The sequence below is a fragment of the Hydractinia symbiolongicarpus genome, chromosome 5 (assembly GCF_029227915.1).
Source record: "Hydractinia symbiolongicarpus strain clone_291-10 chromosome 5, HSymV2.1, whole genome shotgun sequence".
Classification (NCBI taxonomy): Eukaryota; Metazoa; Cnidaria; class Hydrozoa; order Anthoathecata; family Hydractiniidae; genus Hydractinia; species Hydractinia symbiolongicarpus.
This window is the reverse complement of record NC_079879.1, coordinates 18839148-18864180: the sequence shown is the minus strand read 5'-3', so window position 1 is coordinate 18864180 and position 25033 is coordinate 18839148. Positions and strand designations below refer to the sequence as shown.

The 25033-nt window shown below is 31.8% G+C and overlaps 3 protein-coding genes across 5 annotated transcripts in view; all 3 read right to left on the bottom strand.

Annotated features, from left to right (window-relative positions):
• The window catches only part of LOC130645127 (tyrosine-protein phosphatase non-receptor type 13-like), a 30013-nt gene extending 23515 nt beyond the window's left edge, over positions 1–6498 (bottom strand). For 2 of the 3 annotated variants that reach the window (XM_057451004.1, XM_057451006.1), the window contains exons 1-6: positions 6379–6498; positions 3994–4129; positions 3544–3645; positions 3308–3381; positions 3099–3158; positions 274–366 (exon numbers count right to left, since the gene is read on the bottom strand). In XM_057451004.1, the coding sequence (XP_057306987.1) occupies positions 274–366; positions 3099–3158; positions 3308–3381; positions 3544–3645; positions 3994–4126 (462 nt within the window). In that variant the 5' untranslated portion in view covers positions 4127–4129; positions 6379–6498. Of the gene's footprint in view, positions 1–273; positions 367–3098; positions 3159–3307; positions 3382–3543; positions 3646–3993; positions 4130–4509; positions 4785–6378 lie in introns of those variants that run through there. The other variant, XM_057451005.1, reaches the window with a different exon arrangement.
• Positions 6499–7293: 795 nt separating this feature from the next.
• Positions 7294–15559, bottom strand: LOC130645116 (mitogen-activated protein kinase kinase kinase 7-like). Its single transcript, XM_057450992.1, has 17 exons — positions 15424–15559; positions 14756–14770; positions 14552–14628; positions 14294–14398; positions 14118–14189; positions 13997–14042; positions 13547–13694; positions 12159–12283; positions 11660–11693; positions 11387–11481; positions 11244–11301; positions 10470–10542; positions 9494–10136; positions 9232–9416; positions 8927–8982; positions 7976–8069; positions 7294–7783 (listed from the first exon to the last, which is right to left on the bottom strand). The coding sequence occupies exons 1-17, from the start codon at positions 15428–15430 to the stop codon at positions 7679–7681; spliced, it is 1938 nt and encodes a 645-aa protein (XP_057306975.1). The 5' UTR covers positions 15431–15559; the 3' UTR covers positions 7294–7678.
• A 1628-nt stretch (positions 15560–17187) lies between these two features.
• LOC130645124 (cytosolic Fe-S cluster assembly factor NUBP2 homolog) lies at positions 17188–20279 on the bottom strand. Its single transcript, XM_057451002.1, has 2 exons — positions 19964–20279; positions 17188–18047 (listed from the first exon to the last, which is right to left on the bottom strand). The coding sequence occupies exon 2, from the start codon at positions 18028–18030 to the stop codon at positions 17254–17256; it is 777 nt and encodes a 258-aa protein (XP_057306985.1). The 5' UTR covers positions 18031–18047; positions 19964–20279; the 3' UTR covers positions 17188–17253.
• Between the last annotated feature and the right edge of the window lie 4754 nt (positions 20280–25033).

The following is a 25033-nucleotide window of genomic DNA, read 5'->3' as shown; positions in this document are numbered from 1 at the left end:
TATTTTCTTTTCTTTTAGTTTCTTTTTCTGTCAACCTTTGCATTTCTTGAAGTTAATAAAGAACAATGAACACCTTTAATATTTCGATACTTTTTGTCTTATTAAGCAAAGATTTTTTTTTGTTTTTTTTGGCAAAATTTAGATTATTCTTTTGATATAGTATGGATTCTATAAAACCTTATAAAATATATATTTATTAGACTAAAAAATTATATAACGCTGCAGCTCAAAATTAAGAAGATGAATACAAGAACAGACAAAAATATAACATACTTGAATTATTTCAGAGATACTTGATCGCATATAGTAGATATCTTCAACCATGTTGCAAAGAAGTGCATCTAGATTTCTGTCAAGTTGGAATTTCTATAAGAGGATGTAATAACTGGTGTAAAAATGCTCCTTATAAATTTATAATGCTTTCATGTGTATATATAAAAAAAATGGATTGGTTTTTCATTTAGCAAGTTTCAATGGCACTTCTGACAAATTTATAACAAAACTTCAAATTTTTAGAACTATATATACCTTACTACACCAAGTCATGCCAGTATTGCATTAATGCAAGGTGTGTATTAATTAATACTCATTAAGTTGTTTTTCAAAATTCATAAATCAATGTGTGAAAGAAAAAAAAAGACGAATCATTTTGTACATAATTTTAAAACAAATACTTCTAATAAAAATGTCTTCAGGACATGAATTGATTGTTTATGAAGCCATTGCACTGAAGTGTCAGATCTAAAAAAATTGCAGACCCCAAACAAAAAAGACATGGAAAGGAAAGCGGCCGAAGTTTTGATGCCTTTTCAGAAAAGGAAGTTTCTTAATTTTCATTTTTTTTAATGTTTGAATTCTTTCAGTGATTTAGATGTTAAATCTTGGACATAAGTGTGATAATAATTAGCACAATATTATTTAAAAAAATAAAACAATTTTTCTTATAAAAAATCACATAATCCTAAATATTCAAAAGATTGTAGATTAAACTACACATTCGAAGTTACAAAAAGTTTGGTTCTTTTATAGGAATAACTAAAAAGCTTCCATTTCATTATCAACCCAGTTGCCCAGAAAGACCTATTGTAATAAAAAGCTATTTTTTCTACTGCTTCAGTATCAATCCAGTTGCCCCTGGCAGTAAAATATTTATACCTTATATGATCCAGCTGTATAAACATACTCACGTGACTAGGCTTTCAACAAAAAAGTGATTTTCACTTTCACACGACTTTTCAATCTTAAAAGCTCTAAAACGCATTTGATAAAATTTGCTATTTTCAGGTGCTGGACATGTTCCACCAAAATTACACAAGTTTTTTAAAAATTGAAAGTGAATAAATCCGATTTGGTAGGATTTGCAAACACAGTACTTATCTAAAAACTGATACCACTAAGTCTAAGAGCCTGAATATATGAGGGGAGTGGGCTCCCCACATGCTCAGTATGATAAAATTAAACAGCTTGGCACAATGGCAGATCACTACTAAAAAACACTTGACATTATATGAGGTGAGTCAACCAGGCGCATTTTTTTAACCCGTGACGGGTTGGTTAGGTGGGTTGGCTAGGTTCATTTAATGTCACTTTGCCAAGACCAGGTGCCAGGTTGAAAAAGAAAAGCATTCGTTTTGCAATCCAAAACAGAAGAAAAACAATAATAGCAAGCAAAGCAGCAGCCTAGAAGTTTAATTAGACTTTAGAACTTGTGGAGTAGATTATAAACTCCCTAAATGATAATTTTGTTTTAATTTTGCTTGTTTGTTTACATCTTGCATCTGCCATTATTAAAAAATGAAATGCCTTTTGTTTCAACTGGGCAACACTGTAGGTTTTGTCCCGGGTTGACTTTTCCCATAAATTATGCAATTTTTTCAATCAGCTGACTTGTCAATCGGGCCAACACTTAGCCAACTCGCCCAGGCTCTAATATATTTCTTGATTCTCATAATTTGGTTTTTAATGCGTTAATAAAGCTCTTAAGCAGTTCGTTTTTTGTTGATAACATGTTGCTTATTAGAAATCAGGAAACATTTTCACATATTAACTGTTGTCCTATTCGAATTGAAAAATGACACATTATAACTTTACTTGCATAAAAATCAAAATTGCCTAAACAGTGTCCAAACTTTGCAGAATCATTTTTCTTGATTAAATAAATTGTGTAAGTTTCAAGTTTTAAGGATAATTCTAACGAAAGCTTTAAATTTTCCCAATTATAAGTGTTTCATAGAAATTTAAGGGGTACTTTTGAGTTATGGCCATATGGGGATTGTCTCCAAGATCGTTTCCAAAATTATTTTGTACTGTTTGTTTTAAATTCGATCATACAAAAACATTAAAAACTATATTTTTTTATGTTTATGTATGATCGTTTCACATAGCATAATTCGTTTCAACATTTCAGAAGGAAGTATGGTGACTTTTATGCTTCGCAGAGGTTTTTTCTTTTTTACACCAACTTTAATGCTTTGTTGGACGTTTTTTCGTCCTTTTCGAAAGAATTATGACGCTATTTAATCTTCGATGAGACGCTTTTTTTAATTAAGAAGAATATGGCCATATTGAAGCTTCAAAAACGTTTTCTCATTATTTTAGAACGAAATACAGAGTTTTCAAAGCTTTGCAAAGAATTTTTCTTCTCATTTTAGTACAAAACACAAGAAATTAATCTTAGTAGGGTGGCATTCTTGTTTACAATGAAATATGGCAACATTAAGCTTCAATTAAGCTAAAAGAATGTATTCTGGGCATTCTAGATCAAAGTGCATTAATTGTTAAGCTCTGTAAGGATGTCTGCTCATCGTTTCTGAAGAAAGTGCAGCAAATTTTAGGCTTTGAAGGGATGTTTCCACGTCCTTTTACAAAAAAATATATTATGTTTAACAAGTTTAATTGGTTTTATTGGTTTAACATTGTTTAAAATGTGTTTTAATAATCTGTCATTAACACCTTTACATTGTATCGCAAATGATATTTTAAACAATCGTATCAAAATAGTTTCACAATGAAAGTTATTAAAACAGCATGGAAAGGATTCTGTATCTTCAATATATTTTGGGTTAATGCTGAAAAAAGTTAAAATTTTTAAAACTTACAACACTTTCTCCATTCTCTGCAGCACTTAACACGGCCATGCCCAAAGAGTAAATCAGCATCTAAGACAACAACAGCAACGAATAAAGGCATATTGACTAAAACAAAAAGTCTTTAATTTAAAAACTTTAAAGCAGCACATTTGTTTCTCACATTAAAGATGACGATTTCTTAAAATATTTTGTATTAAATCTGTAGACATTTCTTATACCTTTTCCATATTCGACTTTGACTTCGATTTTTCAGAGTAAGTTTCAGGTGGAACAAATCTTGGATCAGTTTTAACTAAAAATATATAAACATATCATAATCAAACAAAGCAAAACAGCTTACAATACTTTTTCTTGAAACGTACTAGGCACACTATTTACAAGTCAACTTAACACCTTAAATGTTAGCGCCCATAAGTAATCGTTACGAATACTGAAAACTTAAAGGTTATTTTACCATGCTTAGTAATTGCAAATCTAATTCTTCCATTTAAACAAAGTAAAATCGTGTCAGGTCTTAAAGTATGTGCCAGATGGTACAGCCGTTCATCACGTTCACCTAAAAAGTATAAAACAAGGCGTTCATAGTAAACTAGCTTTGATCATGTTAAAATTGATAACAGAGAATAAAAGAGAAAAGCTAACTCAAGATTTAAAATGAAAGACAGTATTTTAATTTAACAGTTTTCACATGCTATTTACATTGATTAAAACAGGGGTGTAGACTAATTTTAGTATATTCTCATGTGGTAAAAAAATGTATCAGTTATATATCTAATTTTTTTCGTGCAAAATGCTAATTCAACTCTTCATATAAAAACTAACTTTGTATAGCACATAGGTACTTTCGTAGAAATACTATTTGAAAAAAAACAGTGAAAAATAAAACAAAAACAAACTAACAGACCTTTAGATAAAACACTTCTCAGTGCATTAACACCTTCCATTACCAAGGCCCATAACTCTTCCTCATACAATGGCTCACCTCTCACCTCCAATACTTCCTCAAGAGTTGCCTGATCAAATGGCAAACTTGGCATACTCTAAAAATCACAAGTCATAAAAACATACTTGTATTTCTCTAACTTACTTTATATTAAAAATTATATTCTATTTTACTTCAAAAAAATTATAAAAGAGAATGATTAATGACTAATTCATTTGGTTATATGATGTAAAGATAATATCTTGTTTATGTATATTATGATCTACAAATAATAGCAAGACCAGGTGTTGATAAACACAATGATTACATCAAACTTCATTATTATTAGGATTATCGTAAATGACTGTATTAAATTAATCTATAACAGCTTATAGAATGTACATCTTTTACCTATATATTAATAAAATATGAATTTGGAAATTGTAGCTATGCTTTAACGTTCCTGTAAAAAATCAATAATAAGAGAAATCTTCTTACTTAAACAATAAATTCTGGTTATAAGATTTAATAAGTTTTAAATTTCTTTAATTCTGTTTGATTTCATTAAATCAGTTTGAAACTACAAAGAAAAAGTTCTTAAACAATATAAGAAATATTTTTCTGTGTGAAAAAAATACAAAAACAAAAAAATGATGTATTATATACTTGGATGTAGTTACCTTGCTTACATTTTACTATGGATTGTTAATCCAACTTAATGTACAAATGTCACCTTATTGTGACATACGTAACACATTGTAGGTACATTTTCAGTCATTGTTAATCAAGAACATTATAGCACATCTTTATATAGTTTAATTGAATTTTGTCCATATGTAAAACCAATGGTTACAAAGTAGGGATTTTATAGCAACTCTGCGGTTAATTTCATAAAATCTTTGTTAAGAGTATCTCATTAAATAAAAAATGTTGAGTTTTTTTTAACATCATTTTCAGGATAATAAAAAGATGTTCTATCCCTAAAAGACAGCAAGTGTATAGGATATCTGATTATAAGTAATAAAGTACATGCACAAGTTCGAATACTTCGCTTTATGTTGCAATCCAAAGTGTTATGATTGTTAGTCAATAAATATTTATTCATTTCTTGATCACTATGAGTTTATACTAAAATACGACTTTAGTTAAGTTTACAGTGCAGCATACATGGATGGATTGCTTTAAGAATTACTACTATAATATTTAAATTTAAAACCCCTTTTGCTCTGATATAAACAGGGTATTTTGACAGATAAAGTTGTACATATATAAGTTGTTAAAACATGAATAAAAGTTTACAATATTAAAATAAAAAATTGTAAATAATTTTTCAGATTTTTTTTAGTTTTTTTTTTCTTTATTTTGGAAAAAACTAATTTTGGAAACGTTGGACTTACATTTTAAGGGAATAAACTTTAGTGAATCCAATTGAAAATGCAGCGAATGATGATTGACTGATAAAAAAAAGATGAAAATTAATTGTCTTAGTTATAAAGTTGCCTTCCAATTACCCTAAGAGAAGTAATTAAGTAAGGTTTTCTCTCTGCTTGGCAAAAAGAGAAATGCCAATTGTAATCAAATCTGATGTTCAGTTTAAAAAAAATCATTAATTAATTATAATTGGTTGAAAAATAATAAGAACCTGTCGCTACAAAGATTAAAAGTCACCGTATTTCAACTTAAATTGACTACCTTTACAAAAATCTTAGAAATCGCTATTTATATATTTTATACATAGGAGGTATTTAACGCATCCGTACCAATTTATAAAGAAGCATTGGCGAAATCAGGATATAACCATGAGTTTGTTTATCAACAGCATAGATACATCCAGTAAAAATCGAAACAGAAAGTTGCTTTAACCCGCCGTATAGTCAAAATAGGTAGCACTGCATGATATACATGGATTGGCAAAACATAGTATTCCATCATAATACAGAGACATATTTATATGGTCAGCTGAGACCAAAATTGCTACTATAGCTTCCATATACAAGTATGACTGTTTTATGCAGAAATGTTTTTATGTAAAAAAATCATGAACCTTTTGTCTTAAAAACCTCACACAAATATTTGTTTATATAGGTCAGGTAGGGTTTTTAATGGGATGTGTTATACATGGTTCTCCATGTTTTTCTGTTTCTGTTTCTGTAAATAAAAAGCATAATGCTGTGTAATCTGGTTTATAGGATAGGATGGTCTTAGCTAGCTGGCTATTGAAATGAGCATTATTATTTATAAGATGTTATATAAAAAATCGTTACATTTCTCATTTTGTTTCTCGCCTAATAATTAAAATTTAAAGAAGTAATATTTTCAACTTTATAAAACCTAAAATTTCCAGCAAAAACTTACACCAACAATTACCTATAATTATTATCAGAGTCGGTTGCTGTTGTGATTACTTTTTGTTTACAGATCAATCGCCGCCATTTTTGAGCAGATAAAATTTGAAAAAAAACTATAAATGTTGTACGAAACCAATCAACTCATCAAATGCATATTGTGGCCAATCATCGGTCCCCTGTGTCTACTTCATACCTTCCAATGACGTAAATGGATCACCCCGGAGAAGAGTAATAATTCTAAGAAACATGTCCCATGGAACAATAAACACTCCAGCGGGCGGGGAAGCTCGATTTACAAAAAAACTTTTCCAAAAAGGCATATTTCCATTCAAATTATTTTCGCCCACGCGTATTTTTCAGCTCAACATTCCGTGTCTTTCTAAAAAAAATATATATATATTCGTTGTGCTCTACTTCAGCATTGATGAAGTCTTGTTTAGCTATTTTTTTATTTTTAGTGTTATTGGCTAATTTTTAACAAAAGCATTTTTACGATCGTGCAAGTAAGATCTGTTTCTACTTTTTTTTGGCGACCGATCGCAGAGAATAGAATGATGCAATCACCGATTTGATTAACAACTGCACATGCCCATATCGACTTACGACTGCGCGTAAAAATAGTTTAAATGGAAATCCGCCTTAAGTTAACGGCTCATTTACAATCAGGCTTTTTTAAAAGACGAATATTATTTTTCGAGAAGGTATAATAATTTCAATTAAGGATTGAACAAATTTTATGTCCCTTTTTACCTTTATTTTAACACGCGCCCTAATTTTGTGCTTTTTGTTTTAATAAACGCGCTTTTTTTGTTTTTTAAAGATGATTTGCGAAATTTGGGAGCACTATCTAGCAGTGACGCTATCCAATACCCAAAGGCGCTTATTCAATCATTCTCGATAAGCATGAGGGATTTAGACAAAGTAGTAGGATAAATGAGGGTGTCCAATCAATATTTTTTAAAAAGTAACACCTTTTATTCGTTCTAAATTAAATACAGAGAAATGCTAGTTATATACAAAGTAAAATTTAATCAAAAAATTAAGATTACCAATGACATTTTCTCTTATTTTATTTTTCTTATTTTAAAGATCTCGACTTAAGCACGCAAAAAGCACCTGCATCTACTCGCACCAATCATTATTGACGCACAGACAGACAGCACTAAGTTTATTTTAAGGAATAAAAACATTATTACTACTACAAACGTTATATAAAAAGCACAGTTTACAATCACATAATCTCAGACGACGACTGAATTCTACCGACCAGCACCAAACAACACCAACATAACGGACTATAGTATAGGAGAAACCGGATATCAAGACATTTTTCTTGCTGCAGGCAATAATGAACGTGGTCTTTGGTTTGGCTTGTCTCTTTCCAAAGCTGTTTTCACAGCGCTGTGAAAGGCCAGTAGCGATTGCTGAAATGTTCAAGTCATTAGTTTTTGATCAGGAAAAATTAAATTTACAAACAATTTACAAATATTTACAAAAATAAAAGGTAATTTTGACTTGTTTTTAGGCTGAACAAAAGCTAGAAAAACTCAATAATTTTAAATTATATTGTCGCAAGATCTGGCTAGGGCGTATCGTCTCTTAATACTTAGCTGTACCTTGTCGGCCTGTTCTCTGATATAATCCTTCAGATAGTGAGACTCTCGTTTCTGTTCGTTATCAATTTCTTCGATATGTTTGGAAATTGTATCCCTAAAGCAAAAAACAAAAAACATTTCATGCAGAAATAAAATAAAAATCTCTTAAAACTTCTTGGATCCTGTTTGATTTTAACGCTAAAGTTCAAAATATATGGGGGAAAAGCCATACACGCGCCAAACAAGCGTGAAATGGATTTTATCACAGGAAATGAACCAATCATGAATATAGCAATAAGTTAACAATAACTTTTTTCTTCGTACTTTAAGCTGGTATTCCGTCTCGTGAATATTTCGTCACGATAATTTCCTTAACTGCGTTAAAATACTACAGAGTAGCTTAATCAGTTTGAAAATTTTAGACAAAAAAAACATCCATACTAGGTTTTTCACGTCCTGGTTTATTCTGAGACGTATTTACTATATTAATTTAGCCTCTCTAGCGAACCCCTCTTTTTTTGGTATTGGATAAAAAAATAATTCGGTCTCTACTAATTTCGCATAAGGGGGATTGCTGTAATTTCTAATTCGTACCTACTTTCTCAAATATTTCCGCCGTATAGCAGTGTAAGTAAATTTTACAACAACTTTTATTTGCATACATGCTTGGAGGATACATGCTAGAATTTCAATTAAAAGTTTTAAAAGCATTCATCATTGTTTTGCTTTTCATCAATGATTTTCTTTTGTTAAAATATAATCTACTATTTATGCCTATAAAAATTATTCCGCCTCTCTTTTATTCCAGACTATTTCTAAGGTTGGAACGCTCGTCGAAATACTATAGTAAATACGGTATGGTGCAAGATCCTATGTTTTCAGTATATTCTTCATAAGAAATAAAAACTTTCCCATGACTGAATAAAACACAACAAAGAGAAAGGAACTATTTCTTAATGATCACTAACTTACTTCTTTTGTAGTAAGCGTTCTATTTTTCCTTGGACCTCAATGTACTGCTTTAAAGACTATAACAAAAAATGAGGTCGAAATTACAATTCCAAACAGCTGTAGTGCTAGCAACAAAAATTAATTTGATATTTTACTTTCTTTAGAAGAAACAATAAAAAATAGACAAGATTGCTAAATGTTTGTGCATTAATTCAGCGCTAATGAAAAAAAAGACTAACATGCAAATAAAAATAATAAACAAAGCAAAACTGTTTCAACAACAACAACAACAACAACAACGACAACAACAATAACAAGATATTTACCTCCATATAGTTCTCGTACATTTTTACTGATCTTTCATCCCAGTCCAAAGGAGTGATAGGCATTAAATTCGATGGAACAACGCGGAAATCGATATCTGACTTGTTCTTTTTAGCTTGAGAATTCTGGTTATCTGCAAGAATAGGCGTCGATTGGGATCGCTCATGTAATGGTCGTCGAACGGCACCTAAGAATAGGGAATTAAAAAATGCACATGTGATATAGACTTTGGAGTGTTAGGAATTCAAATAAAAGATATCCAACCTGCCCTGGTGGGTGAGCGTTCGTCCGAACGCTCGATCGTAACTTTATCCATAAAAGTCGGCGACGTTGTATTTGAACTGTTTGATGGGTACTGAACTATATATCTATGGGGCTGGGGTGATAGAGGTCGCAGATTCATATTGTGAATGCCATGTTGGATTTCTGATGTTTCTGGAACTATTGGATATCCATTCGGTGCGTTAAAAGTTGAAAACATGTAAGGATTTGGCGACGGCGACGGCGACCTCAAATGATCTGGGGGCGCCTGCCAAGCAATAAGACCTAATTTTTCCGGATCACTGTATTCTCGAACGTGGCGACCTGCAGGCGTCTTTTGAAACGGTTGCCCCTGACTATTTGACGGGCTGTAAAGACCTGGTCTATCGTACGGCGAGTGAACGGAAGCAGAACTTTTTCTTGACGAAGCTGAATCGGCACTACTAGTCCGATGTCGAGGTTCGCCGTCCATCTTGTCGGAATTATTACTGTTTACACCAACAGGATAGCTGTATTGTAATATTTCTTCCTGCTGAGCATTTAGTGGTATTGAAGTGCGCTCTTCGCAATTCTCAAATGGTAGGAATTCCTCTAAGTCTGGTGTAGAAACACTTTCAAAAATTGGTTTGAGACCTCCATTAACATACTAAAATAAAATACAAATAAATATGGAACGTTATTAAAAACTTTTAATAAAATTATTTAGGAGCAATTCCATTCAATTTCAATAAGAAAAAAAGCCGTAATGGTTCCCATAACATGACAATTAAAAAGACCGAATCTAAGTCAAAAATAAATTCGGATTATTAGTTTTGTTTTCTCCAGGAATGGCACAACTTTTTGCATCTTTAGTTTGCTTGATCTCGGCAAAACAGGCGCAATATATTTCGCATGGGATGGAATTTGATTTTATATTCCTTCAGGCAGCAGATATTTCGCTGTTCACTCTTCTTAAGAAGGGGTGTAAAATTTAACTCACCATGTTGGCTATTTTGAAAAAGCGAACAATGATTTCAAAAGATGGCCTTGTTGCTTCATCTTTATCCCAACATCTAGAAACAAATATTTCAACACCCGATTTAGAAGTCCATTTTAACTGAAGAGTCCTCACGAAGAGGTTTTTTACCTGTAATGAGAATTTTTCGTGCCTTGTAAAAGGATATATACAGAAATCGTTTTTTTTTTAACCCAGCAATGAATAAAGAGGCTGTTAAAAATTTCATAAACAAGCTTTAAAAAGAAATAATTCGAAAAGGAGAAATAAAATTAATTAAGCGACCCTCTCGATTATGTACCCTCTCGGTTATCCGCCCTTCTCGTTTAAGCGCCCATTTATTCAAGATTTAAAGTTTTAACAAGCACCCTAAGCGTCCAATCAGTATTTACCTTTACACCTACATCTAAATTTGTTTTCCAGTCTTTTTCAGTAGATATGTTTCAGGGGGATTTTTTTTCAGAGACAGATGACTGCCAACCCGAAAGATAAAAACCTGCACATCTTCTTTATCAACATGATGTGCGATTCTAACCGATAAGGAAAATATGTCAACTAAAAATTACTTTTTAGGCATTATTTTGTGCTAGGCCTCAATATTTTTAACAAAAATTAGGAACTGAAATTGAACTGAAATTATGTTAAGATATTTTTTATGAATTTTGTACATTTACAAAAGTCAAAATTTGAAAGTATGCGCAAATTAAGGAAATTGATACTTGACAGTTTGAGGATTTTTTCTATAAAAAGTGTTCTTACCTACACATTAACTTGTCTAAGCATTCTGGGATACCTTGTATTGGAGGAGGTCTGGTGCCTAAAAGTAAATTATACAAAATAATAATAGTGAAGTATGATGAACGGTAGAAACTTTTATACCAACTTCAAAACATTTTACCTACCGCTATGAACGGCCCACATAATACGAAAAGCAGGGGGGCCTATTTCATCAAATGGCTTTCTACGTGTCAACATTTCCCACAACACTATGCCAAAACTAAAACAAAGTCAACCATGTAATACTATCTACTGAAAAATTAATCATGTCGAGATGATTAAATCATTAATCTAAGATTAAAACTTTCTGGAAGATAAATAAATTAAAACATTATCAATAGGAATGTACTCCAAATCTACATTATTCTTAAACCTTCAATACATAAATAAATACAAACCTATATACATCACACTTTTCAGTATATCTTGTACCTAAAACAAAATTCCTTTATTAAATCTAATATTTACAAAATCAGATTACCCACATAAAACATAGAGACGTTAATTTGCTGACATCAGTGTTGAACTATTAAAATAAATTGGCTTTTAATTTAAACTTTAAATATCAAACTAATCTGATAAGAAATTCTAGCCCTACACCTATTGGGCAAAATGTGCTGGAAGAATAGGAGAAGAGACTTTATCTAAATTTCATAAGACATTGTTCTATGCTTAGTGAGACAGCCCCTTTGAGATAGAATGAAAGACTCTTAGCGGGTGAATTATCAAAGACGAGCCTAAGTAGTATTCCAACCAATCAAAATAACCTTATTGTATTATCTTTAAGTTTGATTATCATACATTCATTGCTAATCTCGTTTATTACAACCTTCGGATTCTATATTATTATTCTTTTATTCATAATGTCATTAAAAAGTAAAACCAAGAAAAACTAACCTTCAAAAACTTCTGGTGCCATCCAAGATGCACTTCCCTTGTTGCTGGTCATTTCTGTATGAATTGGACATGCTGTTCCAAAATCACATATTTTCAGGACCGTACCATTGTTAGTCAATAACATACTAGTAAAACATAAAAAACATGTAAAGTTGATGTCCCAACACTTTTATTAAGTATTGCAGGTCAATAGATTTTAAAATAATTCAATATTTAAATGACTTTTTTGAAGAAAGGACTGTTGTTTCTTCAATATTATATACATTTTAACCTTTATCCTGAAACTTACTATTAAGCATCTCACTTACTTTAGGCAAACCTGCCAATAAGCAAATCTGTCCTATCACAATTTAATTTAAAAAGTGCCTTTTCTAATAAGCACTCTAGCTAGCTATCACAGTGTCAACTGATAATCATACAAAAAAATGATTCTCGATAAAATAAAAGTCATGCAGATTACAAATATAATGTTCATGCTTTTCGATAAAAAATGGTCATAATTGTTGCCTAAGTCTTTTTTTAAACAAAACGACTAAGCTCTTGTATTTTCACCAATTTGTACTTAACTAAATAGTTATTTCACAACTCAATACTGAAGGAGTCTACGACATTAGAATTCGTATTTTACATTCCATTTAAACTTGTTTATATTCCCCTCCTAAATAAATGAGTTTCTCAATGTTTCTGTCAATCAATTTTGTCATCCTCAAATTATGTAACTACTAGTCGATAAGACCCGTGGAGAAATAATAGAAAAAGATAGGTTGTTTTAGGTTTTAGTTCACAAAATTTGTTTATCCGTTTCCTGTAATGAGTTTGAAACACTCATGAGGAAAATGTATAATTACATGTGCTATTGACCAATGGTTAAAAAGTTATAAAGGTTTAAAAATTTTTTAGTTAGCAATTGCCCCTTAACACAACCCAAAAATTTTATCTAAGAGGTTTGTATCTGATCAAGAAAATGTATAGAATCATGTACTTTTCACAAACGGTTACGGAAATATTGTGGTTTAAAGTTTTTTGATGACGTCATAACCCATCAATTCTGAAACGGATTTGGGAACCCAGGTTTGGGAAAATTACCCAAATTGGTCCTAGGTGGTCCCTAGTTACCCAAGCGGTTAAAAATAATTGACGTCACCACCTCGTTTCCAAGTTATTTGGCCTCAAATCTTAAGTGCATTGTAATGGCTTCATTACTTTAATATACTTTCCTTTGATGTTAATAATATTTTAATGATAAAGTTTGGTAAATTACAAAACAATTTTATGGGCGATGTTTTACAGACTTTATCAAAGAAAAATGTGAAGAATATAATCCACTATGCAAAAGTGACAGACATACAGACGGAATTGACGTATTATTATATAGATAAATGTCTTACTTTGGTGGTTTTAAATCTCTGTGAATAACCGCTTTTGGTTTCATATTGTGTAAATATTCAACTGCCTCTGCACATTGAAGAGACCAGCTCATTACGTGCGCAAACGTATATGGTATTAGGTCTTGACTCGGATCAGATGGATGAAGAACTGGATAACATAAAAAAAGCAGATCAATAAATTGGACATGCATAGTTTATTTACGCCTCCAATTCAACATTTGCTGTTAAATATTTGTGATATGAATCTAATCAGTCACATGAAATAATGCCACTTCATCAAATCGTCCATCTAGAAATCCTTTTAATAAGTTTGTGTTAAATTTACCAATGCTTACAAAGAGCCTAATGTATTAAAAATATACAGTTCTACAAAAATTTGATTATGATGGACACATGATCCTGAAATAACTCATCAATCAGATAAAAATGAAGAAATGCAGAACAACTTACGGTTGTACAATGACCCACACTCAGCATACTCCATAACCAAACACACCTAAAATAGAAGAAAAGCTTTTAGAAAAAATATCTATTATTCTGTTAAAAGTTTTGTATCAAAAATTGGTAATACCTTTGGTTTCTTCACACTAGTTCCAAAAAGTCGAATTATGTTTTGATGTCGAACACTTGAAAGAGACTCCACCTAAAATAATTGGCATCATATTCTTATTCCTTAGGACAGATATATCACTTCGTTGCTTAAATAATATAAAAATAATAAACAAAAAATTCTTGCTTTATCCATACTTCATCCCTAAATTCACCATTCTCATTTTCAATGGTTTTGATGGCAACAATATGACCTTTCCATCTGGCTTTTTGAACAATACCAAATGCTCCCCTTCCAACTATCTATAATTTTAAAAAGAAATTTATGCACAAGTACAAGCAATTTGTCATAAAAGAAATCTGCTCAAATCTCCCAGGATTTAGACTGCACTCTTTATTTTTACTATCAGTTATGCCAAACAGAATTAGTTAATAAAAGAAACAAGAGAATTCTACCTCAAGTAATTCTAATTCATTATAGTCAATTTCATTGATAAATCCATATGGCGCCAACGGTTCAAAATCGAGGGAATCTAAGAAACAATAAAATAATATGAACCTTTTTCAAGATCTGAATATAGCATTTAAAAATGTTAATAAAGAAAATATTACTTGTATGTTCCGGCAAAAATCACAATGTACACATGATTGAAAACTTACCGATGGGTTCATAAGCTGAAATAAAAAAAATAGTAGTGTTATTTTATTTATATTAAACACTTAAAAGCTAACAAAAATTGAAACGGAGTCGTAATCTAGCAATTTTGGTAATATTAAGCAATTTTTTGACAGAAAAAACCCCTGGACATAATAACACAATGAAGGCTCCATACAGTCATACAAAGAAAATTTGACAAAACATGGTGCCCTTTATTTTGAGTTTGTTTTAAAAATTTCTAATTACGGAGTAAATAAATATACTCCTCTCTTCAAGCCTGACAAAGGGGTGGGATTCTTCAGTCAAATGTCTCTTCTCAATTCAATTAATTTCATTAACTGATATCCAATTTTTTTCGCCCCGCCCTAAAAAACTGGGAATTCATAATAACTTAAATCCATCTTAGGCTTGTAGGCTATTACTGGTCCCATTTGTCAATAAATATTATTACATGTATCAAAAAAAATTTTTGGACGTCATATTTATGCACCTTGACAATCCTTGAATACAAAATATCTTGAGAACAAAAAACACGATATGTGTTGATAATTCTTAAAAATAGTTTAATGCCAATATGAATTGTTCTGATAGCTTTTAAAGGAAATGCAAGCATATACACAGAGTCCAGTTCTCGTTCTCAAAATTTGTTAAGCACAACACATAAACTTACCAGTCATGGTGAGAAAATTTTTACTTTATCAATCTGGTCTCAGTTCAAAGAAATAATTATCTAACATCTAGTATTGAAAATAATAATTCATGAAAGAGGTGACAGTCATAGTGATGTTTACACACATACACACATAAAAGTCTGCTCAAACTTTTTACTGTTAAAAAGCTCAGCACCAATATGGCTGCTGTTTCAAATTTTAGTATGTTAATGACAAAAACCAATGTCTTACAGAATGTTGTTTGCTTGTTCTCCATGACAACTATTTAGATTGCGTATCTATCACAAGACAGATAGGAAAGTGTGTTATTGTCACAGTTTACAAAGAAACATACATACAGCAAAGAAAAGTACAGTTAAATAGTGTATTTAAATAACAACATAATTATAAAGAACTAAATCACAAAGCTTTTCATATGTGAAACCTTATGTCATCAGTTAAAACATATTTTTACCTTATGACTTAAAGTTTTACTTTAAAAAGGATAGGAATTTTGTTATATATATATATATTGTTCTTTACAAAACAATTTTTTTAATCACAGCAAATGTGTAGAAAAGTATTTTCTGAACTTATTCTTTTACTTAAAAAGAAAAGTATTGAATTCCTATGACAATTAACTGCATAAATTAAAGTTAAACATATAATGACAGTCCTGGTCTTTTGAGGTGCGCGATCACGCCCCGCACCTCCACACGCTCCTGCAACAATGGAGCAGCGTTTTCAATCACGCATCAAAAACACTTTAGTCACTTCAATAATGGGCACCTGAAATGTCTTTTGTATAAAGTAATTATTATCTATGCTAATAATTAAAGAAAAAAATGACTTAAAGTTCGGAATTTGAATGAAAAACAGGCGCGTTTAAAAATGAATTATTTTTAGAAGTTGAAAACGTTCTAGATAAATTCATTAGGTTAGGGCATCATTAAGTTGTATATAGCAGAAGTCGCCAATGACATGCTTCGAAAATGCTTGTCACTGGCACAGCTTAACATGAAGCAAAACTGTACAGGAGACTCAATTGTTAGAGTCTTCGCAGAACATCTCTTCTTACAAAACTGAGGGCAGGACTTATTGCCTGCTGTGTTGCGTGGGAGACAGAACTTCTGGACTTCTTTTTAATACTATATACAATTTTTTTCGATTATTAATACTAAAGATATTTGATTTCTCTTTCCCCTTTTAAAAAGATTAAACTTTATTCAACATGTTTTTTCTGTGGTATTTGTCTGAAAGCTGTACTAAGGTTCAAGACACCTAACCTCTCCCAAGTTCTGGTTATATTTAACTTCCATATGTGCGCACTCCACTCGCAGTATTCTCTGTGACGATGAAGGTCGGACTGACTTGTGACATGGTTCCAAATGGTCTGCCGTCTTTCGTTCAATCTCAGTGTAATGCATCAGCCGGGCATAAGAGTGTCAGCATGAAGGAAAGGGGCCTACTTTAATGTTCTCTACCTTACATTCTTCATAATAACACCGACCGTTTTTGATTGTGGCATTCATTCAAATTTCACAAAATTTTGAAATTTTGAGACGGTCCTTTAATAAAGATGCAAATACATTCAATTACTCAGTAGGCCTACCAGATGACCACACTTTTCATGTGTTATCACGCACCTCAAATTATAAAAAACTGAATAATCACTCTCCCCAATTAAGGCAAGACGCGTGAAATTCATCACACACCTACGACAATCAAGGCGAGTGAAGTATCACTCTAAAATTCATATGACCCGGACTGAATGATAACATTGGTATGGAAGAGAAAACTATTTTTTGAAGTACGTATAATTAAAAATAAATCATTTTTTATGTTATTAACTAGGATGTAACTAAATTAATAATTTGATTAATTGCTTTTGTTGTTGGAGAATCCTCCGAATCCATCATGTTGGATCCTTCATCAAGAGCGCTTGCTAACAAAGGATCAAAAGGTATGTTTCCTAAATAAGTAACACCAGCATGTTTTGCTAGCTCTTCGCCACCACCACTTGAAAATATATTTGAACATTCTTTACAAGACGGACAAACATAACCACTCATATTTTCAACTATACCCAATACAGGCATAGAAGTTTTACGGCAAAATGTCAACTCCCTTTTTACATCAGCAGTAGCAACATTTTGCGGAGTAGTTATCAGTATAGCTCCGTCTGGATGTAATGCTTGCAAGGCTTCCACTGTTGAAATGTGTTCGTCTGAAGTACCAGGTGGGGTGTCAATTACTAAATATTCTACATCTTTCCAGTAAACATCAGATAAAAACTGCTTGATCATAGCATTCTTTTTTGGACCTCGCCAAACAACTGCATCATTCTCGTTCTTCAGTAAAAAAGCAATAGACATCACTGCTAAATTCTGACTGCTGTCTGTGTACACTGGCACCCAACCTTCTGTGCACTGGTGAATATCCTTTCCTTTTAGTTTTAGCATGTGGGGTATACTTGGACCACACAAATCTACATCCAGGATGCCAACTTTCTTTCCCTGCTTCACCAAGCCTTGAGCAAACTGTACAGCAAATGTACTTTTACCAACTCCTCCTTTGCCAGACAAAATTAAAAACACATGCTTAATAGATTTCAAGTTCTCAGTCATCTTATGTTGTGAATATTCTATAATAAAAAGCGCAATGGTTTTATATTAGAAATCTAGCATTTACAGTGATTAACACTGTACATATTACATGTAGCAAAGGTAATTTAAGTGAAATTAAAATAGTGTTTTTCTCAGCAAATTTCCTCAAGGTTTAAAAGAAAATTCTCTAAGAATTATTTTATTTAAAACAAAGCAACAGATTGCAGGCTGAATTTTTCTCTTGAGAAATCAGGCCAATCTATAAGATAAAACACATGCACAATCACAATCGCGCACACAGGCTTTAATAGTTTTAGCTGATGATATTAAAATAAACATTATGAAAAGAATTCCAAAACATTAGGAAACAAAATTCCTTTGCTGTGTACACTGTGCAGAGGTTGTTGTGTTGACATGGGGAACAAACATAGTATAAATTTCAGCAATGTTTATGACCAGGAATATACGAAACAGTTGTAAGAGGAGTCATTAATGTTTGTAACTATTATGTAGACTGACATATTGTTAACATGGCGCTTCACAGTTGGTAAACGAAAAGATTGCAGCATATTGTTTAGAATCTGTCAAACAGGGTCTTGAAAAGCAAAAAGATTGCTGTACATTGTTTAAAAACAGTCAAACAAGATCGTAGAAAGCAAAAAGACGCCATAGATCATTTAGAAATTGTCAAAACAAGATCAACAAAAAGATATATTGCCATAGATCGTTTAAAAACAATCAAAATGGGGATCATAGAAAGCGTAAAGATCACCGTACATTGTTTGAATCAAAACTATGAATACGCAATTTTTCTAATCCTTTCAAAGAAAGTAACATTGGGTAAATTTTTGTGACATCTGACGAAGAAAAGTATTGTTCAAAAATACTTTCACATAATAAATTCATCACATTTTTAATTGCTTTGAGAAAACAATTTGTTTTGGAATTTATGTCATAATTGTTTCAAATTTTGTTTCTAGATTCGTTTTAAAACAGTTTCAAAATCCATAAATAATGTTTCAATTTGTATAAGATGTGAAACGATGGTGGAGACAGGGGCCGATCCAGGTCAATTTGGACATCGGTATACCAATTTTGGGGAGATATATACTTGGGTGCCCAAACAGTAGCGCTAGATTTATTTTTGGATTATTTGAAAATTTCTTGAACTATATAAAACCTTCTCTAAAACCTTCCCCAACTATTTAAAAATGCAACTAACTTTTCATAAACCACATTTAAAAAAACAAAAAAACGAATGCAGTTGCATTGTTTCAATTCAAATACAAATTTTAAAATTATATAAATCGAATTACAAAAAGACCTGCTCAGAACAAAAATATAATTTCATTTTTATGAACTAAACTTTCAACAAAACATGTTGATAAATAGATGCATGGCAACAAGGTTCACTGTTTATTGATTGATTTATTATTTAATGCGCGATCTTATTAGTCATTAAATTCAAAATGTCAGATTTCTTTGATCGTTTGTCAGTGTATATTACTTGCGTTCGTATTGGTTTATAAGTTTGGACAACTATATGATATATAATTCACCTATAAACGAGACAAGTATAATAAAAACTTTATTCCAAGAAAGAGATATGAAAAAATAGGTGGCCATCGTTCATAAATTTTGTTTTTTTGACTGGGAAATATCAAAAGTTTTATAGAGACATTTTGTGTTTCTAGGTAAAGCTATTTAAGCCAATCTAGAGACCCCCTGCAAAGTCTCTAAAAACATTTCAGGGGCAGGGGCTAACGACGCCCAAAATAAATATCTGGATCAGCCTCTTGGGAGACAGTCTCTTAACGCGAACCAATGTATATAAATTAAGAAAAGGTGGAAGACTACTTTTAGAAATCTACTTTGCGAAAATTAATTTGAAATTGTTAATTGCATTGATTAAATATCAAATTTATTAGCAATAGGTCTTAAAAAAACAACGTACAGGTCAGTCTTGTGAATGAAGAAAGGATCGGCCAGCTGTGCAGTAGAATTTATGCGAATAACTATGCTTGCTCTTTTTTTCCCACATTATCAGCTATCACTACTAAAATAAGACCATAGAAAGCTAAAATGTTGCTGCCATTATTTTAAAAACCATCTAAACAAGTTTGTTTAAAACTAAAACATTGCTGTTATTCATTTGATTACTACAAAGTCAAATCGCAGAAAGCCTAAATATCATTATTTGATTGTAAACCATTAAAACAAGAGAGTTAAAAAGGTATAATTCCTTTTAAAAATAAGGAAGCTTAACTGTCCTTGTGATTTAATACCAAATACCATCAAAACGAGATTGTGAAAAACTAACGTTGTCCCAATTTGTCTAAATCCGTCAAAACAGGATTGCAGAAAGCTTAAAAGTTGCTATATAATTTGTTTAAAAATAATTAAAATGTGAACGCAGAAAGGTACCATCATTGTGATTCATTTAAAAAATATTAAAACAGGATTGCAAAGCTTTTTGCATATATTCATTTTTCTTATTCTTTCTTTCAAGCATAATATTTGATATGAAATAATAAACATGAATTAATTCATTTCATTTAGTGAATGCTGCACTATAAATCAGGTCTATCGCAATATCCTGTCCTGATAGATTTGAAATGTCAAAAAATCTATTGCGTATAAATTGTGCGCATGTTACAGGGTCACAATGTTAGGATACCTTTTTACAGTACTGTAGCAAGTGGCAATTGTAGCAATGTAGTAATTGTCACATTGTAGCAATTTTAACAGTTTCAGCAAAGCTATCATTGTAGCAATCTTATCAAATAATATGCTACATTGAATGTTTTTTTACAATTGTTATAGTAAAGTTGCTTCTTAAAAATGACAGTGATGTACCATGACCTGAAGAATAAAACAAGATAAAACATTACATTACAGATAATCAGTAAAAATAGGTAAAAATAAAGTAAAATGTGACACTTTTGGAGATTGGCAACTTTCTAAATGAACATATCCATAGCTATAAAAAGAAAAATAAGGAAACTATGTCACCCCATTAATAACATGACACATAGGTCAAATTTCACTCCTTTAATCCTTCAAATTCTCACTCCTTTAATCTTTCAAATTTCACTCCAATTTCAATCCTGAATGCAATAAAAAAATGTGAACCCTACCGTCCGTCAATGAAACAAATTAGTAGGAAATTTTATTTATAACTTTTACTTCCTTTAACACTACAAAAATAATATGTAACAAAAACTATGAGCTAAATCTTTTCTTCTTTCAGTTTTGCGTAAATGCCTTTCCCCTGGTGTAAATGGGTAACTTTTTATTTTCCATATTTCCGATTTTTTAATGGAAAGATTTCCAAATGTCTCCCGAATTTTTCGGGACTTTAACCGCAGGGGCTGCTCCTCCGACGTCCGAAATACATTTTAAGCGAAAAATCGAAAACCACGCCATCATCTATTTTGTTCTCAATTGTGTAGTAGCTGGTTAGCTAGATAGATAAATAGATGTGCATATTTTACATGGCTAGCCTAACAAATATCAAGGGATATACCCTGTCTATTATTTCTAGGAGAGGCCAGGCTTTGATGGGGAATCCTGGGGTATTTAATGCTCTCTCTGTCCTGCACTGATCAAACTAAATTAGGGTCAGCACTCTGCCCAGACAACTCCCTGCAACATCTAACGGCCCACCAGTGCAACATCTCCCCAATTGCCGTCAAGGGGGAAATCGAACCTTGGTCTCCCGCACAAAGTACGAGAGTGAAAACCACTAAACTACAGCGTCACGCTACATATTTTATACGTTCGTTTTTCTGTTTGCTTTGATAATTTTGAGAGACATGGACATTACCTAGCATTTTTCATATTTTTCCTATCCAACATCATTTTTATTGTAATACACTCAATCATAGTGCCGTGTTTTTTCCTGCGTGTGTAAACAAACCAAGCAGACACATTAGTGTCTGCTTGGTTTGTTTACATTTTTACCTCCATTTTTGCACGCGTATCGAGCATTACGTAATCACTTAGATGCACGCGCAAGTAAATATTGGGAATGTGATTCCATGTATTGTAGCTATAGCCATAGCTTAAAAGTACTTGTGTGAAATAATATTTACTTACTTATGTACAAGGAGGGGAGAGATAATAAAGCTGTTTTTTGTGTTTAAAGCTCTCTGAGCTACAGGATCTTGGAAATTAGATGATGTGCATATTTTTACATGGCTAGCCTCACAAATATCGAGGGATATACCCTGTCTATTATTTCCAGGAGGAGCCATGGCTTAGATGGAGAGTCCTAGAGTATTTAATGCTCATTTTGAGCTATGCAGACCCAATTAGGGTCCACATTTTACTAGACAACTCTCGGCAACACCCAACAGCCCACACAGTGTGCCACCTTCCCTCACATGACTTGGGTTAACCTGGGGCTATTGTAACATTCACTCGTCCATGTTGAATCGCTGTCAAGAGGAATCGAACCCTGGTCTCCCGCACAAAGTACGAGAGTGAAAACCACTAAACTACAGCGTCACGCTACATATTTTATACGTTCGTTTTTCTGTTTGCTTTGATAATTTTGAGAGACATGGACATTACCTAGCATTTTTCATATTTTTCCTATCCAACATCATTTTTATTGTAATACACTCAATCATAGTGCCGTGTTTTTTCCTGCGTGTGTAAACAAACCAAGCAGACACATTAGTGTCTGCTTGGTTTGTTTACATTTTTACCTCCATTTTTGCACGCGTATCGAGCATTACGTAATCACTTAGATGCACGCGCAAGTAAATATTGGGAATGTGATTCCATGTATTGTAGCTATAGCCATAGCTTAAAAGTACTTGTGTGAAATAATATTTACTTACTTATGTACAAGGAGGGGAGAGATAATAAAGCTGTTTTTTGTGTTTAAAGCTCTCTGAGCTACAGGATCTTGGAAATTAGATGATGTGCATATTTTTACATGGCTAGCCTCACAAATATCGAGGGATATACCCTGTCTATTATTTCCAGGAGGAGCCATGGCTTAGATGGAGAGTCCTAGAGTATTTAATGCTCATTTTGAGCTATGCAGACCCAATTAGGGTCCACATTTTACTAGACAACTCTCGGCAACACCCAACAGCCCACACAGTGTGCCACCTTCCCTCACATGACTTGGGTTAACCTGGGGCTATTGTAACATTCACTCGTCCATGTTGAATCGCTGTCAAGAGGAATCGAACCCTGGTCTCCTGCACAGAGTACGAGAGCTATAGCAACTAATCTCTGGCACCACAAAGAAATTCAACAAGAAATTCTCTCCCCAGCTGGCCAACTTAAGTGGCTATACTGCTAATTAGGGAATTCCTAGCCCAACTTGCTGCCTGTGCTGTTATAGATGAATTTCGATGTGATGTAATGTTTTGATTTTGCATCAAGAACAATGGACATGCACACGCATGTGCACAGGCAAATATTAAGGGTAAAAAAAAAACTGGTTCTAAAATTTGTGATGTCTGCACTTAAAAACAGAGAAGATAATAGTGGAGAAACTATTCTACTTTATTTTCAACCTTATATTCCTAAAAATCCATAGATTAGAAAAAAAGATGGTCCTTCTTTTCTTGCTTGTCAGGATGCGCTTGCATATGCGGAACTTTGGAAGCATTCGCAACTCATCTACTATGTCCTGATGATTCAACTTATCCCATTATCAATGTAACAGGTTAAGAAAAATTACATCACAGTATCTTGTCTTAGCTAGACATACAGTACTGGAAAGATTTTGTTTAACATCGCGCTTCGCGACGGTATTCTTAAATTGCAATAGACGTTTTTTTACCTTCAAATTGTATCAAGAGGGCTTCATGATGCATCTGTCTCGATATCATTCTCGAAGTTATAAAGGCCATTAACACTTTCTTATAATAAAACTATAAGAATGTATTCAACAATAATCGCGGGATGTTTAAATATAATTATACTTCCTTTGTGTTATATTTTTTTAACTTATGCATAAAAGTTTAAGAACGAAAAGCGGTGATAGAAAAGCATTTTTAGATCGCTTTTTTAAAAGTTTACAAACGAAAAGCAGTGATAAAAAAAATATGTTGAAAACTTTAATAAATACAAAAGTTAAAAATTTTCTTTTAATATACACTTATTTAAAATAAAAATAAAATAAAACGGAGATGTGTTTGAAAAAAAAACTTTTTCTTTATTCTCATTAAAAAAACTTTCTATGTATTCTTATTATCACCTATCATCGACACATTGAGATGGATTTTGTCATGATACTAGATTCTCGATAGATCTTGACAATTTATTTTAATTGTTTCTTATTATTATAAACGTGGTACATCGCGTATTGAAGGAGTCCGCTCACGTTGCGCGCTCGATATGTTAAACAACCTTTTTCCAGTACTGTATATTCTTGATCTAGCCATTAGTATGGTCACCGAGATCTGTCACTTGAAAAACTGTTTAAAATTGCATTTTTAATTTATTTATATATTCATTTTCAATTCTTTTCGATTTTTTTATTTTCTATTTAATTTCTTTTTTGTCTACTTTTAATTTAATTTACTTTTAATTTGACTTTTGTATTTTTATTTATTGTATGTATATATATATTTTTTAAATTAAACTTAAACTATTTTATAATTATTTCATTTTAAATATAATTTAATTTAAAATTGTTTTACTTTTAGCCTAAAACAAAAATGAAATTAAAACAAATGTAATTAAAAATTTCGCTTGGGCAAGAGTTGCCATAGTGTACCATAATACCTTTAAAATACCTGTTTTTATATTGTCATAAACGCATTTATTGTTAGACACTTACTCAACCTCTGGCCCATGCCCTTATATAACTTAGTTGCTATTTTAAGAGTGGTGTGATTTTTATTTAAGGTCTGTATAAAAAATAAAGAAGTGTATTTCGGAAACAATAGTACACAATATAAGTTTTTTATCATATATATTTGTTTATATTTAAATAAATTTGTGATGATCTTCTATCAATGACATATAACTCTCGTTCTAATGAAAGCTTCAAATG